The following is a 19,375-nucleotide window of genomic DNA, read 5'->3' on the forward strand; positions in this document are numbered from 1 at the left end:
TCCAACTATGGAGAGGAACCTAACAAGAACTGGAGCTTCCTCCTCTGTGTGTTCAGAATGACACTTATCTCACTGGTTTATTAGATAATATATGTCAAGTGCTGGGCACATAGTAGAAATTCATAGTAGAAACCCTTTCCTTCTCCTCCAGTGATTTGAAGTAATGAGGAATTTTATTTTCTTCAAAATGCAAATCTCCTTCCCCCCTCACTCTTCTCTGAATGACGAAATACATCCTTGAAGTCCTTATCAGCTACTACTTTGACTGGAATAGGCCCTAAGAATGGGCCTGAGCTTGCTAGGAGGGAGACAGCAAATGACAAAAGGAGAGTTGGAAAGGCTTGTCCACATAAGGGACAGTCCCAGAGAGGGTGCAGCATCACCCTGGACCGGGCATACTACAATTAGTAGCTCTTGATTAATGCCTGTTGAATGAACAAACCAGTGACTGAAGACAGCCAGGCTGTCTTAATCAAGATACTGTTTTGCTTCTTGAGCATATAAGGATATTTTTAAAGCCCAAGTTCTGTAGTGCTCCATAGAGTATGATTTATAAACCAAAACATGTACAATTTTTAATTCTTGATGCCCCCACCTCCAAATTCTAGAGGTTCAGAATCGCTAAGGCTGGAGTCTTAGAATCCACTCGTCGTGCCTCCCAGCACACCGGAGTTTGAGCGCCACGGACTGTCTCCACCAGCTCACTGGAGTTATGGTGCTCTTGCAGTTTGCTTTCAGAAGCGTTTACTACATCAGAGCTTCATATGGTAAAGATAAAGACTATTGGCTGACATATTAGAGGTGAAAACAAAGCATATGGGAGCACAAAGGAGTGACTGATTTTGCAGAGCTGTGGGGAGGGCAGGTTCCAAGAAGTCCAAGTGCTGAGAGAAGGATATTACTAGCAAAGGCATGGGCATGAGAAAGGAAAGTACACATCGCCTTGCTTCTCAGCACTTTTTCTTTGAATCTCTTCTTTTCATAAACACAAATGGTCACACCAACCCCAGATTTGATAAGCCCCTGTATTATCACTAGGCTAGGGGAATTTTCCCAAGTTTTCTTTCAGTCCTCTGTTTTACAAAGACAATAGTTGTGTATTTTTTCAGCTTGTTCTAAGTGTAAAATCATGTTCTCAGATAAGCTTTTTCTCATGACACAGGCCTCCTCTGGAGATTCTGACACATGTCCTGCCCTCATCTTGCAAACTGTTGACAGGAACAAAATTCAGGGAATACTGGGAGTGCCTAAAGTAGAGGGTGCCGGGAGAATATTGCTGTGGTGAGAGGGAAGGTGAAAGGGATGAGCCTTTGCCAGGCCAAGCGGACTGTGAATGGAAGAGTGACAAATTCAGAGGAGGAAGATGTGAAAGGCAAGTGGGAGATACACTGGTGAGACACCTCTGCAGGTGTGCCCCTGGAGGATTTAAATGTAGTACAACAGAATGGACCATCTGGAAACCCTGCTCCTTTTGAAACATATCCAGGGACTCTTTGATTATGAAAAGCTTCCCAACAAATATTTATTAGGTACCTACTAAGGGCCAGGATCTGTGCTACAACCTACACAAGTGTTTGGCTCAATTAGCGAGCTATGGATTGGGCCTGTTTGTCTGGATGTTTCTAGCTTCACACCCATAGTGACACACCAGTCTCTTCTTGCCTCATGGCTTTCTCCTGTGCGCATATTACCCAATATGCACTACACACATGATCTGATCTACATGAAAAATAAGAGAGGGTAGGTATGATCTTGTTCAGGGAAAATGTACCTACATCAAATAGCTAAAGAGGAAGAGCAGAGACATTAGTCCCAAAGAAACCCGAGGTCAGATCCTGACTGAAACACTAAGTAGCTAAGAATATAGAGAGCCTGGCATATAACAGGTGTTTAATAAGTGATAATCATTCTAATTATTGCTTGCCACTATTCCTACAAAACCCTTGGGACTATTGAAAGCTCATACTTTTCTTGGTTGATTATTTCAGGGTTTCTCAGCCTTGGCACTATTAACATTTGGGGCTAAGAATATTTTGTTGTGAAGGGTTGCCCTGTGTATGATAGAATGTTTAATGACATCCCTGGCATCTACCCACTAGATGCCAGTAGCAACACCCCCACCCCAACGCAAGTTGTGGCAATTAATAACACCTCCACAGACATTGCCAAATGTGTCTTATGGAGCAAAGTTGCCCCTGGATAAGAACCACTGAATTAGTTGAGTAATTAACATTGCCAAGATTACAGAATCCCAAGTTTCTGCCCGTATTGATCATGCCATTGAGTTGTTGGGTGAATCTAATTGCATACTAGTAGGAGGCAGCCTCAGTTTCATTTATCCTACAGTATATTCTGCTATCATAGCTTCCTCCTTTTCCTCTTTTCGTGAACAAAACACTAAGCATTTTTATTCTCCTATTTCCAATGATGATATAGACACCTTTTTTTTCCCCCTAAAACTGGGATCATACTGATTTCTTAAAATAACAGCAACATAAAATCACTAATAAAAACAAATATTGTCCTGGCTGGTGTGGCTCAGTGGATTGAGTGCTGGCCTGCAAACAGAAAGGTTGCCAGTTGGACTCCCAGTTAGGGAACATGCCTGGGTTGTGGGCCAGGTCCCCAGTTGGGGGCATGTGAGAGGCAACCAATCACATACTGATGTTTCTCTCCTTCTCTTTATCCCTTCCTTCCTCTCTCTCTAAAAATAAATAAATAAATAAATAAATAAATAATCTAAAAAAAATAAGGATTGTCACAATAACTGTACCTAACTGAGATCAGAATGTTCATACTCAAGATCCCCTGTGGTTGCCATTCTGCAAAGGATGCTGGAGTGTTTTATTCTGCAAACATGTCCTTTCTGTCCACAGCTAGTAAGAACAATGAGAAGAATGGCCCCTCCACAACCTATACAGCAGTTCTAGTCCTTCTCTTTCTAGAATATGCAATGACCACCAGCATGTCTTGTACTTTGAAGAGAAATGAGAGATGAGGAATGCTCATCTCTGAGCAAGAGAAATGAGGAAGCTCTCACCGTTCCGAATGGCTTCAGCTCCTCTGTATGGTTCAATTCAGGAGGAAAATGTGTTTTACAGAATAAACTCAGAGTGGGGTGAGGTGTTAAAATTCACATCTTAAATGGTAAGTTATTCATCCAGAAATCAGGAAGTATTTACTGTGTGTCAGTGATAGAGCCAGTGTTACACGATGTAAAACAGGCTTCAGGAAGGTCCAAGGCAGGGGGTGAAATAATTAGTAATAACTAGAAAAAAATTAAGTCCTAAACAGAAGGATTAACTGCAAGAATTAACTGGAAGCACACCACAGTATAAAAGAGGCAGAGCTATGTGAGAGCTGCAATGGGTCACTCATTCAAAAAATATTATCAATTACACTGAATGACAAGACAGTCCACTAGTTGCCCAAATACTCTGGTATGGGCTCTGTTTCTACTAAAATGTGTGTAAATAAATATAAAATTACAAATTTGTCTATGTGTGAGGAAGGAAGGGAGCAGGGTGCAATAACAGAAACTGATGAAGGAGAATGGCGGCTACTTAGAGTGGGTGGAAAGGGAAGGCTTCTCCAAGGCAATAAAGAAGAAAGGGAGCGTTTCAGCAAACCAAACAGCGTGTGCAAAGATCTCGAAGCACAAACAAGCTCATTGAGTGTGAGAAACTTAAATGTGGCAAAGGGAGAAAGGACCTTGAGGTATCCGGTCTGGGGATGTTCCCAGGAAGAATTCCTTAGCAATGTTACCAGTCTCCTTTATTCAATGTCTGGAAATGGTTCCCTTCTATTCAACTTTTATGACATAAGGTATATACAAATGACTTTCAAACTAAGTGCAAGAGAGAAAGGAAACATTAGGAAATTACCGATTTGGGGTAAAAGAGAGTAAAAGGATTAAATGTAAACAACCTGAAAGTAAACTCCACAGTCTATGTATTTGGTCACAATATTTACACAAAAGATGTGATCTCTCTAGAGGCTTTGACTGAGCCCTGGCCGGTGTGGCCCAGTCAGTTGGAGCGTTGTCCTGTAAACCAAAACGTGGCTGGTTCAATCCCCTGTCAGGGTATATACAGGAGGCAACCAATCGATGTTTCTCTCCTTTTCTCTCCCTTCCTGACTCTCTAAAAGCAATGAATAAATGTCCTGAGGTGAGGGAAAAAACACACAAACAAGGGAAGACCCAGGGTAGGATCCTCAGTACTAGTAAGGCCGTAGTTCTCAAACTTTAGCTGCATCAGTCACCCGAGGAGCTTGTTTTAAAAAAAATGAAAAACAGACTGCTAGGTCCCATCCCACATTTTCTGATTCAGTAGGTCAGGGACGGGCCCAGGAACTGCATTTGTAACAAGTTTTCAGATGATGCTAATGGAGCTGGTCCATGGATCATACCTTGGGAACTACTAGTGTGGCACATTTAGGGAAACTACCTTTCTGTGAACTCAATTGACAAGAGATACTATAGCAGAAGAATGATCAAAACCCAGTTTTCAGTTTTGAACTAGCATGTACAGAGTAGTGTCTCCTCTGGGCCAAGTGATTTCATACGTTATTTCATTTTACTGGTACATGATGTTCTCAAAGGCAGGTATTATCATGCATGTTTTACACATGAGGAAAGAGTCTAGGTGAAGATGATGTGAATTTCCTGAGATCAGTGGTGTGTGAGCGACAGAGCCAGGATTCAAGCCTGTTTTAATCACTGCATTACTTTGCCTCTTAAGCAAGCAGTTCCTCCTCCCAGCCTGCCTGGACAGGAGTGATGCTCCCCCTGGCTCCAGACTGGAGAGCATCCCAGGAAAGCACTCTGAGGCCTGACCCTAGTGTAGTTAGTGAGGGGAGGACACGGTGTTCACAGACTCTCAGGCACTGCTAGGGATCTGAACTTTTACAGTTTTTCCTTCTTATGGAAGGGAGTAAGATCTATTAAGCCTCCACAAAAGCACTATGCTAGGCGTGTTACACACACCCTCCCTTTCTAAACCACCTAAGGTGGTTCCCAATCTGTGGGGCACAGTTAAGTATTTTAAAACACAGGCTGAGATGTCAGATGGGCCTGCGATCAGCTCCCCTTCTGCCACTTACTAGTTATATGACTAGCTAACTTACTTGACTTTACTAAAGCCCCATTTTCCTTCTGTTAATAAGCAGTAGTTAACAATAGTATCCACCCTAAAGAGTTGTGAGAAATTCCTGACTCAACTGCATTGTAAAGCCCTCAGCACAGTGCTTAGCACGCAGCACATACACCATAATTATTAGCTATTATTTCTAACTTGTCATCCATTTTATTTCAAAATATGGTCATTTTAGAAGACTTTTAATTATTGCTGTGCTAGACTGTGCTAGACACACAGTTTGTTTCTGTTTACGTGTCATGAGTTTTGGAATATTTAGTTGGTAGATCCAGGAAATATGAACAATGGACATCTTGATTTCACATACCCCATCCCAATTAAGAAATATATCTCCAGGTACCGTTATAGACAAAGCAGAGGGGAAATGGGCTAGATTGTGCACTCCAGGCAAATTAAAAATAATTAAATAACCAGAGCTAATGGGCATTGATTCATGGAGTGATATTAACATGGGTGGAAGGTTGATATCAAGGGGTCTGATAACCCCACTCTGCCAAGTATTGGTCGAGTTACATTATGAGGTCATGTGCTCAGTTCTCAGTGCCAGGTTAAAGGGAAACTTTCCTCAACTGTAGAGCAATCAGGCGATGTTGAACAGGATGGGAATGGATGGAGAAACCAGAGCATATTAGAAAGATAACTAGCATGGAGAGGAGAAGATTAAGATACAATCTGAAATATTTTGAGAGCTTTCATAAAGAAAGGAGGAACAGACAGACTTATTCTGTATTTGCTATATAACACTCTAGAGCAGTAGTTGGCAACCCATTAGTGGAAATCAATTGGACAGGTTAACCAGCATTTTAAAATAAATAAAATAAAACATAATAGAAAATAACCATCTAAAAGGGTATAATTGCTACTCCACGAAACTTCAGTTTTAGTTTAATTTATATTAAAATTTGTACATGTGAGTCTAAATGTAAATGTATACTAATGTTGGGTCCCAGTGAACAAAATTTATTATTTTATTTTTTTAGAGAGAGGGCAAGAGAAGGAGAAAGAGGGAGAGAAACATCCATGCAAGAGAGAAACATCTATCACTTACAAGCACCTCGACCAGGGGCCGAACTGCCCTGATCAGGAATCAAACTGGCGACTCTTCAATCTGGCTTTGTGGGAGGATACCCAACTGAGCCACACAGTCAGGGTGAAAAAAAAGTGTTTTTAAAGCTCTAGAATGCAAAATATGGAGGACAGCGTGCAAGAAGAGTGAGTCAAGTTTCAGCTCCCTGCAAAGAAAGTGTTAGAAGAATGGTCACTGCATAACACTAGACAGGGTTTTCTCAGGAGCAGGGCGCCCTCCCCCATGCATACAACCACCCTTCTGGTGACGATCTAGCACAGGCTGAGTGACCACACATTAGGGAAGAAGGACCCTGAGTGTTCACTGGAATGAGGATACTAAGATGCCCTGACTCTTCAAAATGGAGTAGATCAGACCTCAGCTTCTGTCACAAGAGAGAATAGAGAAAATCAAAACCTCGATATCCAGACTCCGGAAGTCATGGAGCCAACCCAGCAGGAGGGACTAGTCCATGTTATGTGTTATATAAAATGGAGCACACATCAAATTCCTGAAGCTGTTTAGGATTTCTGCTGTACGAAGGGTTAATTTCCAGCATCCATTTTCTGACTGAGGTGATAAAACAAGACGCCCATCAGCAAGTATATCTCATTGCTGTAAGCACCTAAATGGAGTCCAGTGGGGATTGAATACCTGATGAAGCAACAGAGCTGTGCTTCTCCACCTCCTAACAAAGCGAGCTCAAGTCCAATGCAAAGAGCTGAGCATGCCCAGATGCTGCTCCCATACCTAGGGCTGCCAGATAAAAAACCCCGTTGGATTTGAATGTCAGATAAGCAAATTTTTTAGCAGAGTATATCCCAAATGTTTCAGGGGACACAAATATGCTAAAAGCAGTAATTGTCTTTTACCTGAAATTCAAATTTAACTTGTATCCTGTATTTTTGTTTGCTAATTCTGACAATATCTTCCTACTCTAGGTTATGTCCCTGTCCCTGCTTTAAAGGATTCCTCAGTCTCTCATTTGGTAAACAGCGTGGAATGTCAGCTCCAGAGCCGATGGTAGTACAATGATGACCCTAATGGGAAAAGAGTGAAATTCACATGAATTTTATCCCACTGAACCCCACTGAGCCAAGTAAGGGCCTTTTACTGGTGGGACAGACTCCTTGAGCCGCACAGCATTTGACAAAGGAGTTAATAAGGTTACAGCCCCACGTTGTAGAGTTTCCATGCTAACCCCAGACTGTATGAGAGAGAAGATTCAGTTTCATTCGCTGGCACTCCATTATTCAGCCCTCCATTACCCAGACCCTAGAGGAGGAGCTGACTGTGGCTCCGGCCAGCCATCCTAAGGCAGATGTGATTGCCCTGCCCTGGACCTTTGCTCTTGCAGGTCACACTGTGAAGAATTGCTCTCCTCTAGGAAGCCTGCCTGACCTCCCCAGACCTCCCTGATTGAGCCCCTTCTTCTTGGCGGCCCCATGCCCCCTTGCATGCTTCCCTCATTGCGCTCACCATAATAATTGCTTTTATTAATAACTCCACTGGAGGTGGAGGCAGCGGGTGTCCGTCAAGGACATAGTCCACAGCAAATGCTCAGAATCTGGAATCCCTCCTTTGGGTTTTGGGGAAGAATGGCTTTTAGAGTAAAAAAAAAAAGTTTTTAAAGGATGAGATAGTCTAAATTCTCTGGCTGGCCAACCACAAAGGACTGTAGCAATGGACTTTTCTTTCTGTTCAGCAGTCAGTAAATAAATAGCAAACCTCTGGGGACAGAAAGGAAAGAGCCCCGGCAGGTTACAAATGCCTGCAGTAGACCCTCCTCGTTCAGCCTCCTTCAACCCCAAACTTTCCGTAGGGCTCATTTCAGATAAGGTGCTTTCTCTATTTTCTTAAGAACCTGAAGTTTCCGTAAAATATGACTGTAAAACAGTGACCTGAAAGCAGCCACAGTGTCTGCCCACTCTTCCCGGTAGTCTTTAAAAACCCTCTGAAAAGAGGATAAAAATAAATCTTGCCAACTCTGCATTTGCGAGTACAAAGGTCACGTGGAGAAGAGAATTAAGCAGCATTAGATAGATGTATATGTTTGACATGAAAACAACCACGCGTGTGTCCAGATGAGGAGCGTCCGTGTCTAGCAATCCAGAAAAAAGTGCGTTTCAGCAGGCAGCAGACAGGCTAGAGACAGCGAAACCACCCTGAACATCTGTTTCCCCATTTTGCCAAAAAGCAGTCTTTTATCCTTTTTCTGGCAGAGAGCCCCAGGAAGGCAAGCACTGCCTTTTCTGTTCATATTCCAACCTAGGATGGGAAAAGGAAGGAGGGGGCTAGCGAAGGAAAGGGAAGGAGACTGACGTAGGGAAACAGGGACAGAAATGGGGCAGGGAGAGAGGGACAGGAGGGAAGAGGGGAGAAAAGAGGAACGCGTCCCAGGGAGCGGGAGAGAAACAAATGATATCAAATCAGTCTAATGTGCCCACCTTGAGCAAAACGGATTTGAGAGAAACAGAAATGAACAGGACGGGTTCCAGAGTGATCATCCAGTAAGAATGTGACGCAGGAACCGAAACCATAGTACTCTTGAGCAGATGGAGTTGGTTACTTAACACTCTTTAGACCCCAGTAGCCCCTAACAAGTGGTGGAATGCCATTATTCCTACATAGTCGTGGTTGTGTTTCATATTCAGGAATAACTGGACACAGTATTATATATCTCTATGGCAAAGAAAATGCCCTTTCCCTTTTCGTGAGTGTGTCCATGTATATTTCTTATCTTTCTTGCTCTTTCTTTTTTTATCCAAGGTAGACAAACGTTTATGTCTCAGAATTTATTGCCATTTTCCCTTTCCTACTCCATTCTCTCCCTGAAATAAAACTCCACCTCCTGGGCAATGTGTAGTATCACTTCTCAAACAAAAGTTTGGGGCTGCCCCCGCTGGTGTGGCTCAATGGATTGAGCGTGGGCCTATAAGGCAAGAGGTCCCTGTTTTGATTCCTGGTCAGGATGTGGGTGGGAGCAGGGGGGGTGTGAGAAGCAACCGGACATTGATGTTTCTTTCCCTCTCTTCCTCCCTCCCTTCCCCTCTAAAGGTAAATAAATAAAATCTTAAAAAAAAACAAAAACAAAAACACATCTTTGGGGAGTGGTGTGAATTTTACACCCGAGACTGAGTCCACCTGCCCTTAGTTATATGTTTAGTAATGCGTTCAGATTTCTCTCCAGGCTTCCACTGACCTGCCCCAAATTATGCTGCTGCAAAGGTTTATTTTCCTTTAGAAATAGCATCTGTGCCACCAGAAACCATGACAGGCTTCCTGGCCCCAGGTACCCTACACTGGGAATACAGAGCAGGAAAGCAGGAAGTGAGTAAAGGAAGCTGAGAGAAGTTCTTCTGGTTGTTGCTTCAAATCCCATTACATAAAATTCCTTTAGAACATACTGATCACTATGTGATGGTCTAATAAAAAATGCATGCCTTTGAGTACCTACCATTCATTTATTCAACAAGAAGGTACCGAACAGCCAGCCATATACTGTACTGCCAGGCTCTGTGCTAGTTACTTCCACGTGTTATTTCATTTAACCCACAACCCAATCTCCCTGGGAGGAGGGCAACTTGTCTATTCTCCTCCCCAGGAAACTGAGATCGTCTCTGGAGCCAGAGATTATATTCTGAATCTAAACTTTGCCTCTAACTATCTGTGTGACATCGCACAGATAAGTTAACATCTCTGAGCCCGTTTACTCCTCTGTAAGGTGAAAATAGTTTCTTCTGCTTCGCTGAGTTTGTTCTGAGGATGAAATGAGTAGTTTATCCCAAAAGATCAACAATGGAAGAGACTGAGTTGCCCAGATTTAGGGAACTCTAACAATGGTGAACAATTCTGTGAACGTTTTGTCGCAGCCAGGAGGCCAGACCACACCCCTGTAGTTGGGTGAGGTTTCCTGTGAAGGGAATTGAATTTTCCACTGTCAATCATCCTGAGAAAAGTTCAACTGGGATGGAAACTCCCTCCCTCTCGGAAGCTATGTTCTGGGGCTGCAGGAGGAGGAAGGCAGGAGAAATAATCTTCCAAGGGTGGTGAGATCTGGGGTGGATCCAGGGGTGGGGCGCATGGCCCTGGCTGTCTGGAAGCTGACTCAGAGCCAGCCATGTAGCCAACCTGATCCCAGATTCTCAGTGGCGCTAGGCTTGTGTACGAATTAGAAAGACCTGGTTCCATTCTGAGCCTGAAAGAGTATAGAGGAGAGTAGTGTCCTCATCCCTGAGGCCAACAGAGGGTAAGATGATGGGAAACCAGTCAGACTCCCAGCAAGCGAATGCCATGCCTCCAAGTTCTGGTGTGAGCAGGGGCAGCAGCAGTGATGGCCGGAAACATGTGGTCACTGGTTTCTGAAGAAGAGAGGACTTGCAGCAGATATCACAGTGTCCACTAGCCTCAGCGAGCTGTGTCTGAATTCCAGCTTTCCTGGCAAAAGGCTGGAGTAGCCAGAACTTACTCTTTGGGTGCAAACGAGCATCCCCTGAGAATACTTGGATATAAACTTGGGAGATAACCTTAGAGAAAGACCTGATTTCTTAGTAATACGGGGAGGTACGTGCTCAGAAATCATTCTATTGAGGGTACTAATATGGGTGACATAATTTAAACCCCAGGCTGGGAAGCTGAGTAGACTGTTTACACATGTTAAGTGCCCGGCACCAAGTAGGTGAATATTAAGTCTAGGACCTTTCTCCTTATTCATCCCCATGTATGGGAGTTAAGAAACTTTGGATGTGTGATATATTAACTTGAAACAGATTTTTCATAAGTGTTGCGTCTTGACATATCCTCTCAACACGGGGTGGGGAGGAGGAAATAAATGGTGACATTTTTTAAATTATATGTCAAAACTTAAATCTTCCAGAAGGTTTTGACCATGGCCGAAGGTGTCAGAGCACTTGCCTAGGGACGTGAAAACATAGTAAATGTTTAATGATGGTTATTCCATTTGAGCTTTCCTCCCAAAGTGCATTCACTCCTCACAACCATGCTGTGAAGCTGGTATGGCTATCGTCCCCAATGTATCAGTCAGGGCCTTCTCAGAAAATGGGTGGCGTGCCCAGAATTCTGACGGAGGGACTGCTGACCAAGTGTGATGGGCGGGGTTAAGGGAAAACAAACGATGAACAAGGGCCTGGGGCCAGGCACAGTTGGGAGCTGTGACCACCCCTAAGCCAGAGGTTCTGAACTCAGCCAGCACTGATGCTGTAAGAGAGGGTTGCTCTAGAGAGCTGTGGCTAGAATAAAACAGCCTTCTTATTCTACAGCCTAAAGGGGGGCAGACACGTTTCTTTCCACCCTCCCCTATCCTGTCAGTGCCTCTCAGTGGCCACATCCAACTGGAAGCCAGATGGCCCATTCCAAAAGGTAGGTTTTCCAGGGCACGAAGCAGAGTGCTGAAGGGTAGTAGGTGGGTCTAGAAGAGTATCATAAAATAGTTGGCACCTGATTTTACAAATTAGGAAACACAGGCAGGGATTAAGGGACATGCCCATGGTTGTAAAGCAAGTAAGAGGGGGAGCAAAAATCAAACCCACATGCTCTTAACCCCCCAAAATGGTTTTAACATTTCAATTTTTAAGAATATTAGAAGATAACCTATAAGCCAAAGAAATGACAAAGGAGCGAGAGAGATAGGTCACAGGTGAAAGGATTCAGTCCCCGAGGCATCGTCACGACAAGCAGAAAGGCCAATCTTAGAGATATATAACTATGAAAAGACACAGTATCCGTGAATGACTGTGTCATTTACTTGTAGTACAGCAAGCATTTACTGAACATTTACATGTGCCAAGTACTGTGTTGGTTGGTTGCTAGATTGGCCAAGAAGAATGAGGAGGCTGTAATCAAGGGTAGTTGCTCACAACTCTGGGTCTACATTGGAACCATTTGAGAGGTGAGTTAAAACACACACACCCATGCTGATAAAACACTGATGGTTGCTATTAATTTGAAAAATATTTATTTCCTATGCATAAAGGATAGAATAGTTCTTATCAATTGATCCAAGAGTCCTTGGATCTACACTCCAAGGATTCTAATATAGTTGGTCAGAGTTACGACCTGGTCTCAGGACTTTTAATAGCTCCCCCAATTCTAATGTGTAGGCTTGAGAATCACTAGCAGGACGTAACACCTGGACTTAGTGTCGAGGGAGTACCGGGAGCCAGCCATGGGAGGAAGGGGGAAGGGGGAGGGAAGGCATACAGACAAAGGGAAGAGATCTGAATTTAGAGGCCCGCCCCATAGTTCAATATAACCAGAAGGTTACAGTGAGTGGGGAAAATGCAGATGGTCCTCCTATGCCGAACCAGTCCTCTAGGTATTGGGTGGTCGATCAAGGTTATTAGACAATGGCAAACATGGTCACATCCAAGTTCATCCCAACTCTCCATGCATTCTCTCTTACCTCCTAAGATGGAGATTACTTCTGTCTGTGGATGGGACTACAGAAAGGCTTTGAAGAGGTGTAGACTTTGCCTCCCTGGAAAATGGAACTGCCACAGGATGGAGAGTATATTTCTGGACTCTCCATTGTAGGCAGCCTTTAATATAGCATTCATCTAGAGATACACTTTTTATACTGCCTTAAAAAAAAAAAACCCTTCTTTGGGAACTTAATATCATTATGTAATCTTGCTACAACGCAGAATTAATTCCCCAAGGAGCGAGTTGTGGTTCATTTGGAGACAAAAGTAAAATTTGGAGGTGAAACAGACTGCCGATTATGCCACAAGAAAGTAGTAGAATTGTCACTAAAGACCTCAGATGGAAAACCATCCCACATGCTGCTCCAGGGACAAATCACTGAATAATTCAATTGACCTGATCACCCTCCTCGAGCATCTGTTTTTGGAGACTAGGTATGTTGCAAAGAAATTTGTAGGAGTAAAGATGGTCTGGGTTACTTGGTGGGACAATTGATAAGAACTATTCTATCTTTCACGCATAGGAAATAAATATTTTTCAAATTAATAGCAATAATAATAATAATAACAACAACAGCAACAAATACTTCCTGAATACTTGCATATACAGCACATAGCACTTCACATGCACCGTCATTTCATCCATGCAGGGTCTCCAAGTGGGTTGATGAGGTAACTGAGGCTGAGAGCACTTTGGTCACCTGCCCAAGTTCACAAGTAAGTGCAGTGATACAATTCAAACTAGGTTTTTATGACTTACCTCTACCTCTACCCTTATATTCCAGCCAGGGGGGTGAACCTGTGTTCCTCTGTGCTCCAGAAAGGGTGACTACTTGACAAGCTCATCAACTGCTATAAGAGGCATTTTTCCTGCCGTGCCTACCAACACCTATCACAATTCTTTCCAAGGGAGAGATGCCAGCTCCCTCTTTGACCTGAATAGCATGCAAACAATGCAGTATCACCCAGTGATCTGCTCTGTTAGGGAGAGAATAACCCTTTGGAGACATCATGCACCCAAACTGCGTGGCACTTGAATGTAAATAATAAATACTCAATAGCTACGGGCATCCTCTGGCTTTAGGCCCCTCGCAGCGTGTGAGAAGGCTAGAAGTGGACAACACCTTAGAGATCACCTGGCAAAACCCTAGCTAGCTTTTGGACAATGAGAAAACAGGCTGGCTAACATATCTACTAAGGAACATGGAGCAGAGTGAGGGCTAGAATCCTGGTGTCAAACTCTCAAACTTGCGTTTTATATTTCCCACCCCCATGGGTCCTATAACACTCTCATTTCCTCATGAAATGCTGGACTTTTCCCACAGGGAAGCTGTAGGAAAAAAAGGTGGTTTTCTTATTCTCTCCACTAATTTGAAGGGCTCCCCTATTTATCAGTGACTTGGCTGGGCAGTCCTGTCAGCCCCAGAGACAGACATGGGGATGCAAAAGGGTCACACACCTGAGCCTTTCTGGTACAGTACCTAAATCATTCTGTGAATGCAAATGTTTTAGTAATTAGGCAGTTTCTCAGAGCAAGGAATGGGCATCCTGCCACAGCTTATGCTTATCTGTAACTTAAAAGGACCAAATAGCTTCCGCCACACTGTGGAGTGGCCATACTGGTGTCATTGATACACAATTAATTATATACACATGAGCAGATTACTAAAAGTTTGCTTTCCTGAGTCACTTCATGCAAAGCTATAGTTTAGATGTCATTTTCATTTCATAAAAGGATTCACTGCAGTGTGTCTTTAAAAGCTAGTTTGGCCCATGCATTTAACTTATGATTCCATTTAGAGAGATGTGATTGCCTCACAACTTGTCAGACACACATCTTCTGAATAACGCAAGGTACTCTTCTCTGTCTCGGAATGCCATCCTTGATCCAGACCTGGGTCCTAGGGTGTCTCTGTCCCAGAAGTCAGTGAAAGCCTTTGCTGAGATGGAATTCTACTCAGGTGGCGTGAGACTTCATAAGGACCTGCTTCCCGGGATAGGAGGCTGACCAGAAACAAAGTACCCAAGGCTGAGAAGCGGACTGTGGATAAACAGTTTTAAACAGCTGTCATTCCTGGTAGGAAGGCAAGATTTTTAAACCGGTGATAAGAGAACAGCAAGGACAGACTTGACAAACCAGATTGTAAGAGGCTAAACTGAACCGGAGTGAGAAAGAAAGAAGAGAAGAAGGATGAGGAGAAAGAAGAAGAGGAGAAAAAGAGGAAAGAAAAGAACACAACCATTAAGCTACCAAGTGAGACTGGGTGGCAGCAATACTTAGACGGATTCTAACAAGGCGAATTTCCTCCCTTTATACAAGGAAGTCTTTGGCAAGTGTCGCAGTTCACCGGCCGCAAGTCCCCACTTACAAGGAGAGCCGTAGGAGGATGAAATGACCTATTTCCAGACACCTACACGCTACATGAGGAATAGAAAGCAGGAAGGGATGCAGCTCCCAGGGTCTGGAATTTAATTACTGGATCTCCGTTTTTGGTCTTCGACTTTACTGAATTCGGGTTAAGGAATACCCGCACGATGTCCTTCTCGTGGAAGGTGTGTAGCTAGACCAAACCGGCCGCCGCGGGCGGCGTCCTTCCAGCCAGTGTGAGCCTGAATGCTCCCAGAGGCCCCAGAGGCCCCAGGTCCGAAGTTCGCTGCGCAGAGCTCCTGCGAGCAGCATCACTCACCTGCCGCCACCGATCCCCGCACCCCCGGCCCTCTGCTCTCCCGCGGCACATAGCCCAGGGCACAGGCGCCGAGAAGCAGCCAATTCTCACCTCCAAGGGACTCGCAGCCCTGAAAGTGTCCCCTGGCCCTTTCCCGCCCCCCGCCCCACCGATTTCCTCTGGGCGCCCCCCAAACTTGCTATTTTGGAGAGGAATTCGAGAAGAAAGGCAAAGGGGCAGACTTACCTAACTCCTCCGAGCTGTAGGGCGCGGGAGAGGCTTCCACAAACTCACTGTCTGGAGGAAAAAGAAAAACAAAACAAGTATAGAACCGCAACCATTCAGGGCGAATCGATTAAACATCAGTTACCGCGCAGATCCCTAAGAAAAGCGCGGTTTCTCTCTCCCAGCGATCGGGATCCGTGCACCCGGGGCCGCGCGGGTTCTGGAAGCCGGATCCATGGGGGACAAGAAATTGCCGAAGAAACTCCCGGGGACCGAGCGTCTCCAGGCGCCAGGTGCGCGCCAACTTTCCGCGGGTGCGACCCTGCGGCTCCCCGAGCGCTCGGGCAGCGACCTCATCCTCTGCTCTCAGCCCGCGGGGCTCATCGCTGCATCTGCCCGGCCTCGCGTCAACGCCGCAGAGCCGAGGAGCCTCAAAGTTTCCTCTGGCGTCCGAGAGGCCCCAGGGCGCCCGGAGGCGGCAGCGAGCTCTCAGCGCCCACCCGGCTGGGCGTCCCTAGCGCATCCCCGCCGCCCGTTGCTAGGCGACCGCGGCCGTCACGCTCAGCAGCGGAGCGCGCGCTTGCTCCCAACTCGGGGTTGGAGTGTGTCGTCTCTTTATTCCCACCCCACTCCCTTTGACCATTTATTAAAAATTGGCAGATAATCAGTACTAAAATGATTACTGCTCATTTGCACTGCGTCTGCCCTACTTCGATGCTTGGGAAACCATTCGTTCTGTGCTTCTCATGGGGAGACGCAAGATTTTTAGAGCTTGAATATGTCTTGCAGCAACGGGGGAGGAGCTTCAAATGACCCCAATACCCTCCTTCTTCATGTACCCGAATTCTAAATTGAGTCCAGACAATATTTGTTCTCCTTAAGAAATCACCTGGTTCAAGCAGGGAAAGTAACGTCTCCATTTCACAGGCAGGGAAATTGAGCCTCGGAAGTTAAGTAACTTACGGATAGGGTCTATCTGTCTAAGGGGAGCAGAACAGTGTTCCTTCTACTGTATAAAGAGTTGAGCTTTTTCAAATACATAATATAGAAACGGGAGTTATGGTTTGAGAGTCGCAGTCCCTGAAGTAATGCATGCCCGATTGGGGAATCTCCCTCTCTGGGTCAGTGGCCTGAATAACTGGGGATGTTGCATTAAGTATTTTCTCCAGGACTAACCGACTACCCTGCCCAGGAGGTCCCTGAGCTTTTGGGATGTGCTCTCCCAGAGCGAGCCTGCAGGAGTTAAGAGGAAGGTAGAAACAAAGATAGCAAATGGTTTCCCCGTCCTTGTCTTTGGAGACCAACAATTGGAGTCAATAGCCTGGGCAAAGTGCTGGGCGGCCTTCTAAAACCTCAAAGTGATCAGATCACCAACTGCTGCAACCTGAGGTCCCCGGACCTGTGCCAATGTGCTCTAATTCTGCAAACACTCAACCATCTCTGGCTTTCCCACTGTCAGCTTTTGGTTCACAAATTACCTTGGAGGGTGGAAAGAAGCCACTTTAGCCAGCATCACTCATGGGGAACCAGCCACTCTTGAGCTGCCTACCTTATCTGTCTACCTTCTTTTTTCCTACTCCTGATGATCTGAGCTCCCAACCCCAAGAAGTGAATGTGTTTGGGTGAATTTTGCACACATCACTCTTTCCCCTCCCACCTCCTAGAATCCTCCCTTTTGCCCCCCAGAAGTTCATCACCAGCAAAATTCCCAATATCGTCAGCCTTTTATCTGAATGTTTCTTTCAATTTCTCACTCTGATCAAAACCTGGTTCTCCTTGAAAATAATAGACCACATTACCCACATTATCCTGCTTACTGCAGTCAACTACAAACCCTTGGGTTATTCTACCTCATTCCTTGAAGATATAGCATCCCACTCACTGTCAATTTCCCCAATACAATTTCCATGAATATTCTTATTTCTAAGCCTACCTAACAGATTCTTCTTACACTCTGGTCCCTCAACTCTTCAACATCCTCTCCCTTTCTTGACCTCCAACTGTCTCAGCTCTCTGTTCTCATAGTGGTGCCATCCAAAAATCTCAATGTCAAGCATTTCTACTCTCCAACCACCACTTCCGACCTTCCCAGCATATTCTCTTTATTACCTTAATTCAATGTCTCCTTGACCCTAACAGCCCCTATAATTTACTTTTACCATGACCTTTTCTCTGTTCCTTACTCTCCTCGTGACCTTCCTTCCTCCTATATCTACCTTAGCTTTCATGTTCATTATTATCATTTCTATTTATATACATACTCAAATCCATGTCCCTCTCTTTCCATATTACTTCCTTGGAAAAACCATAACCCTGATAAAATCTAATTCTTCACTTTCTCTCTGCCAGCATCCAGATAAACATAGTTGGAGAAGCATACCAGTATGCTTCCTGGGCTCATTTTCAACTTGTGACCATGAACCTCAAGTGGGCCTTAGTATAGCCCAGCAATCACTCCACATCTGCCTGGCTTACTTACTCTCCCGCTCCCCTGTTACTGTGGATGAACCATCTAAGGCCAGCTCCTCCATCGTGGAGCAAATCCTGTGTCCCCTCACTTGACTTTTCCCCCTTCCATCCTAAATTAATGTTTTTTTCTGTTCTAGGTCATTCCCATCAATATACAGACATGCTACTATATTTCTATCTTTAAAAAATATTCTTTCGTGACTTCACCTCTCTCTCCACCTCCCATTCTAAGTGCTCAGGTGCCCTTTACAGCAAAATTCATTGAAAGAATTGTCTGTATTCATTGTACTTACTTCTTCCTTTTGCTCTTAGACAAACAGGCTTCCAGCTCACCACTCATCCAAAGTAGCTCTTGTCAAGGTCAAGACTGGCCTTGCCATCGCCAATTCCAATGGTCAGTTATTGGTGCTAATAGCATCTTTTGACTCCCTGATCCCATGAGTGGATGGGCTCAGATGGAATTTCGGCAGGATCAGTCTCCTTGATTTCCCATCATATGGAGAGGCAACTAGCCTTTGTACTCTGCAGAGGGCTTTGGGGTCAATCAGGCCGCGGTTCTAATACCAGCTCCACTGTTAGCTAGTAATTTAATTTTTGCCAGCCTCAGTTTTTGTAAAAATGGAGATAATAATCGTACCTAACTCATATGGTTGTGGTCAGAGTGCAATAAAACTAGTCCACATAGAGGCCCCAGAAGATAGACCGTCACATTGTGAAGATCAAGTAAATATTAACTAGTATTGAATGGCATATTCTTTTTATAGTTTATAGCTGAGAGATAGCTTTTTTCTTTCCTTTAGCAAATTTGAGTCACTGAAAAGAGTCAATAACCACAGAGTATGCTTCAAATTAAGGCAATGTTATATTGTCCCTGGCCCTAAGAGTTGGCTTGAAGGTTGGCTACATGGAGCTGGAAGCAGGTATTCCCCATAGGAAGCACCTTGCAGAATGTTCCACCAGGCGATTAGGTTCTGGAACCTGCCACCTGTTCTTCCAGTGGACTCCCCTTTGTTCCTCCTATAAACAGATAAGTAAGAGCTTTCCTTTCAGCACTTTAGTTATTTGAATCTTTTAATCAACCAGTGGTTAATGAGAAAATATTTTTCTTGTTTCAGTATTTGCTCTTGAAAATTTTTCTAAAACATATGATGCCAATTTTCTATCAGAGAAAGCAAAGCAAACAATATAATATAATTCAATGCTTATAATTCAAACAATATAAGCAAATAATATTCCCTGTTAATCAAAACAAGTATTTGTGGGGAATTTCCCATGATTCCAGGACTGTGGTAGGCACCACAGGTACAAAGGTGATTAGAACAGGGTCCTGTCCTCAACTCGCTCACCTTCCAA

At 44.4% G+C, this 19,375-nt stretch overlaps 1 protein-coding gene across 2 annotated transcripts in view; it reads right to left on the reverse strand.

Annotated features, from left to right (window-relative positions):
• Positions 1 to 19,375, reverse strand: part of AMOTL1 (angiomotin like 1) — a 147,470-nt gene that overhangs the window by 98,785 nt on the left and 29,310 nt on the right. For both annotated transcript variants that reach the window (XM_053923911.2, XM_024574650.4), the window contains one exon: positions 15,575 to 15,625. In XM_053923911.2, the coding sequence (XP_053779886.1) occupies positions 15,575 to 15,625 (51 nt within the window). The remainder of the gene's footprint in view (positions 1 to 15,574; positions 15,626 to 19,375) is intronic.

This window comes from Desmodus rotundus, chromosome 5 (assembly GCF_022682495.2).
Source record: "Desmodus rotundus isolate HL8 chromosome 5, HLdesRot8A.1, whole genome shotgun sequence".
Lineage (NCBI taxonomy): Eukaryota > Metazoa > Chordata > Mammalia > Chiroptera > Phyllostomidae > Desmodus > Desmodus rotundus.